Source organism: Otolemur garnettii, unplaced genomic scaffold, assembly GCF_000181295.1.
Source record: "Otolemur garnettii isolate 467f Iridium unplaced genomic scaffold, OtoGar3 scaffold00001, whole genome shotgun sequence".
Lineage (NCBI taxonomy): Eukaryota > Metazoa > Chordata > Mammalia > Primates > Galagidae > Otolemur > Otolemur garnettii.
This window is the reverse complement of record NW_003852396.1, coordinates 71,808,820-71,813,923: the sequence shown is the minus strand read 5'-3', so window position 1 is coordinate 71,813,923 and position 5,104 is coordinate 71,808,820. Positions and strand designations below refer to the sequence as shown.

Below are 5,104 nucleotides of genomic sequence, written 5' to 3'. Positions count from 1 at the left end.
CAGTGTGGTGTTTTCACAAACAATCCGAAACACTTCCATCAAACTGGTTAACATAGCCTTCATGTAATTTTCTTAGTTATTGTGTTAAAACGTTCATATTCTACTCATAGAAACTAAATTTTCATAATTAAAAAAACCACATTAAATTTTCATAATAAAAAAACACTAACATTATGAAATTTAAACTTTTATAATTAAAAAAATGGAAATTCATAGGTAACTAATTAATTATTCAGGTACCCTAAATAAAATGGTGAAAAGGGATAATCTCAGGCTAATTTAAAGGAAAAAAAAGAACTAAGGAAGATCTAAAAGAAACCATCTAACGTGAAAGTCAAAGAGGAGGGCAAGAATGGAGATGATGCAAGCAGGACAGGGGTCTACAGGTGACAAGGCTGAAGATTTAATGACATGGGTAAGAGGCAAAAAGTGTGCTCCTGATATCCTGTCAGCTTCAGAAATAGCTGCCTAGCTAAAGTGGTCTCAGCACTACATACACAGTAAGACCACAAAGATGCTTACTCTGGAGAAGCTGACAACATTGTCTGGAGCCTGTGTTTTAAGGAAATTGGATCTGCCCCCAAAGATTGACTCAAATAGAAAAGTTAATGGATAGAAAATGCAGATAGGCAGAAATCTGTGTTAACTATTAAGAAAAGCTGCACTACAAGTTTCTTAGTGGCATTTTATACTAAATAATTATTGGTTCTCTTTGGACTTCTTCCATTATTAGGAACCAAATTTACTACTGCATAAAACAGCAGTTCTCAACCTGTGGGTCAAGACCCATAGGAACTGTATTAAAGGTCTGTGGCATTAGGAAGGTTGAGAACCACTGGCATAAAAGAAGTAACTACAAAATAAACAAGTAAATGCTAAAAGATTTCCCTGGTGTTAGTTAGAATGCATATAAAATTCTGTGACTGTTTTTCTAGGGAATTTTTAAGATTTTCCCAGGAAGGCTAAATGTAATCCTATAGGTTAAGAATAGTTACAGACTAGAAACACTGCAATATTATCTAGTAGATATGAAGAATCTTCACCCTTCAAAATAATCCCCTAGAAATCATCACCACTATGACCAAAAGGGATTGTAGCTAAATTTGGACACCATTTCACAAGTGCTATATATACCAAATAACTACCACCACCCCAGCATCTGTTCCCCCCTACCTGTGATGGAGGGGAAGTGGAAAAAGAAGTGGTGCACACTTCCTGGGAGTCTTCTGCAGATGGGTATGTTACTCCAGCATCCTCACCAGCAGTTCTAAAGTGAGGGGAAAGAATTACCAAATTTCATGAGGGTAGCGTCAATTTAAGACAGGTTTTTTTTTTTTTTGTAGAGAGAGAGTCTCACTTTTTCGCCCTTGGTAGAGTGCAGTGGAGTCGCTCCAGCAACCTCCAACTCCTGGGCTTAGGCGATTCTTCTGCCTCAGCCTCCCAAGTGGCTGGGACTACAGGCGCCTGCCACAACGCCCAGCTATTTTTTGTTGCAGTTTGGCCGGGGCTGGGTTTGAACCCGCCACCCTCGGTATATGGGGCCGGCGCCTTAATCACTGAGCCACAGGCGCCTCCCTTAAGACAGGATAGAAAGGGGGACTAGGTAAGGATGGGAACTGTGCTTAAGAATTGTTTCAGGCAGAGTTCACACTGGCAAGAGAGCCATATTGAGGCCTTGATAATTTCAAACATTTCCAGAGAGTAGCATCTACCAGTGTGAAGTGACATTTAAAAAAAAAAAAAAGAGGGAAGAAGGGTGGGGATGGGGTCTCGGTGTGTGACACACTTTTGGAGGGCAAGACACAATTCTAAGAGGTACTTTATCTAACAAATGCAATCACTGTAAACTGGTTTCTTATACCCTCAATGAATCCCCAACCATAAAAACAATAAACAAGAACCAAAAGAATCCCCCAAACATCTCACCTGACCTATCATTTTAAAGAGTATTTTCTTAAAGCAGACCAGTGTTGGGGGCTGGATCTGGATCTTCAAAGAATTACCAGTAATAGATGCACAAGGAAACAAATAACTAAACCTTAAAAACAAATCTATCCAACTTCATAAGCCCATCCTTCCTGCATCTATTCTGACTTCTAGAGAATTACTTACTTTTTTTTTCTTGTTATTTAAAATTTTCTTTTTTTAGAGACAGAGTCCTGCTCTGTTGCCCAGGCTGGAGTGCAATGGCACAGTCATAGTTCACTGGAATCTCAGACTCCTACGCTCAAACAATCCTTTGGCCTTGGCCTCCCAAGTAGCTGAGAGCCAGGTACACACCTCCAGCTTGTCTAAGAATTCTGTTTTCTGGGATCTAGGCATGGAGGCATTTTATTCCAACATATAAATAACTGTGCCAGATGGCGACCTGAAAACCATTTAATACGCCAAGGACATTTCACAAATCACTGCCACTCTTATAGTTTCTAAATAACTTGCTACTAAGAAGTCATATCACTACCATTAAGATCTAAAATGTTCCAGCTTGGCGCCTGTGGCTCAAGCGGCTATGTCACCAGCCATATATACCAGAGCTGGCGGGTTCAAATCTGGCCTGGGCCTGCCAAACAATGACAACTACAACCAAAAAAAAAAAAAATAGCCGAGCATTGTGGCAGGTGCCTGTAGTCCCAGCTACTTGGGAGGCTGAAGCAAGAAAATCACTTAAGCCCAGGAGGTAGAGGTTACTGTGAGCTATGACGCTACTAGCACTCCACCTAGGGTAAGAGCTTGAGGCTCTGTCTCAAAAAAAAAAAAAAAAATCTAAAATATTCCCATATTTTCTGAAACATTCTATATACCTCAAATCCTGGGTTTTGTGGGGGGGTTTTTTCAGGGGATTTGGGGGTTGGGATGAGCATATGCACACAGTTGCCTTGTTTTTTTTTTTTTTTGTCGAGACAGAGTCCTACCCTATGCCCTGAGCAGAGTACAATGGCGTTGTAGCTCACTGCAACCTCAGACTCGGGCTGTGGGCATCCTGCTGCCTCAGCCTCAGAAGCTGCTGGGATTCCAGGTGCTTGCCACAGTGCCCAGTCTGGGTTTTCCATTTTTTTTCATGAGTTGGGGTCTCACTCTCACTCAGACAAGCCTTGAACTCCTGAGCTTAAGCAATCCGCCTGCTTTAGTCTCCCACAGTGCTGGGATTACAGGCGTGAGCCATCGCACCTGGCTTTGTTTTTGTTTTTTTTTTTTGAGACACAGACTCACTCTGTTGCCCAGGCTAGAGTGCTATGGCATCATAGTTCACAGCAACTTCAAACTCCTGGGCTCAAGCAATCCTCTTGCCTCAGCCTCCCAAGTAGCTGGGACTACAGACATGAACTACCATGCCTGGCTAACTTTTCTATTTTTAGTAGAGAGAGGGTCTTGCTTTTGCTCAGGCTGGTATGGAACTCCAGAGCAAGCAATCCATCTACCTTACCCTCCCAGATTGCTAGGATTACACACGAGCCACCATGCCTGGCCTTCAAGTCGTGATGTACCTAATAGGCAGCAACAAGAAGGGAAACTAGCCATTTTATTTCTCTCCATGTGAGGTCTCCATCAGTGCCACCTGCCCATTGATAACTGACTATTGATAACGATGCTCTACACACTGGGGCAGGATGGATGCTTTTGCCCAGCTACAGTTTGAGAGAACACATTTTCACATTCCTCACCTGTAATTGCAGGGGTGCATGGGAGAGGAGCTAGGATAGGGACGGTCCACAAAGTGATCAATAATAATCCCCATGATAGGTGGGGTCCTCTCAAATTGCCTGAAATGCAATAAGCAGATTGCAGCGTTTGTTAGAATGTCTTTCTAGAACCCTCCTCCATAAATCTTCAGAGGGCCCCTGACTTTAAATGTGTTGGCAGGCACTACAAAAGCCTTAGCCATTACAGTGCCTAACTATAGACCACCAACTCTACATTCTAGACAGATTGGCTCCGAGACACACAAATTCCCCAATCTGGCAAATGTGTTCTTTCTTTCTTTTTTTTATTCTTCTGAAGGGGCCACTTTCAGCAAAACTTAATTGTAGGTTTAATCTTGAAGTCTGGGGTGAAAAAACACTTTACCATTTTTTTAATAGCTCTTTTGGTTCCTGGGCCCTTTCTTACCTGGTAGACATGAATGCCAAGTTAATTCTGTAAGCACAAGAAAGAGTGATGGTGCCCACAGGGGTGCCTACTGTCCCAACACGAACTGTCTGGAAGCCTAGAAGAGAAAAACTATTAGCTTTTTTTGAAGAGAATGTTGACACTGCTCCTAGTGTGTCTTTCCTAGAATCATTCATCCTATCCGAAGCCCCTAGTTTTCCTATTTTCATTTCCAATTTTTCAAAATTGTTGGTATTCTTCACATACATTTAACGTGTTTATTGTTGAAATTAGGAAAACAAAATATTATATAAAGAATAAGAAAGAAAGAAGACTGAATTCCTAGAACTTGAGGGAAAACTATCTGGTTATCCCTGGCAGCTCCATGGACTACCTACATGCATTCTTAACTTTACTTGTATTACACACATTGATTACAACCTACATATGATCACAGGTGGCAACTATGCTCATCTCTGAAGTCAGGAGCACTCTTAACGCTACAAGTGTTTTTCAGCCTTCTTACATACCTTCTCCTAAGCCATTCAGCTGAACTTCCCCAAAATATATCCTGTAAGAAAGAAAGAAAAAAAAAGTTACCTTATACTTTACTCTGAGAGACTTGATAGCCAAAACACATAGAAACAAAAATAAACAAAGCCTTCTTTCTGCATCTGCATAAACACCTCTCCCAATGGAACATTCAGTTAAGCTGTAGGCACAGAGATATGTACAGAGTAGGCTGATAAGGAAATGAGGAACATAGTAACCAAGTGGCCACTGCTATTAAAATTTCTTCTCTACTCCTGAAAATGTTTTAAAAGTATACCTATTGAAGGCCGGGCATGATAGCTCACACCTGTAATCCTACCACTCTGGGAGGCCAAGGTGGGTGGCTCACTTGAGTTCAGAAGTTCGAGACCAGTCTGAGCAAGAGCGAGACCTTGTCTCTATTAAAAATGGAAAAATTGGCTCGGCGCCTGTGGCTCAACCGGCTAAGGCGCCAGCCACGTACACC

General features: G+C 41.7%; 1 protein-coding gene across 6 annotated transcripts in view; it reads right to left on the bottom strand.

Annotated features, from left to right (window-relative positions):
- ATG13 (autophagy related 13) overlaps nucleotides 1-5,104 on the bottom strand; it is a 57,310-nt gene that overhangs the window by 15,160 nt on the left and 37,046 nt on the right. For all 6 annotated transcript variants that reach the window (XM_023509558.1, XM_023509538.1, XM_023509541.1 and 3 more), the window contains 4 exons: nucleotides 4,617-4,657; nucleotides 4,108-4,204; nucleotides 3,663-3,761; nucleotides 1,174-1,267 (listed from right to left, as the gene is read on the bottom strand). In XM_023509558.1, the coding sequence (XP_023365326.1) occupies nucleotides 1,174-1,267; nucleotides 3,663-3,761; nucleotides 4,108-4,204; nucleotides 4,617-4,657 (331 nt within the window). The remainder of the gene's footprint in view (nucleotides 1-1,173; nucleotides 1,268-3,662; nucleotides 3,762-4,107; nucleotides 4,205-4,616; nucleotides 4,658-5,104) is intronic.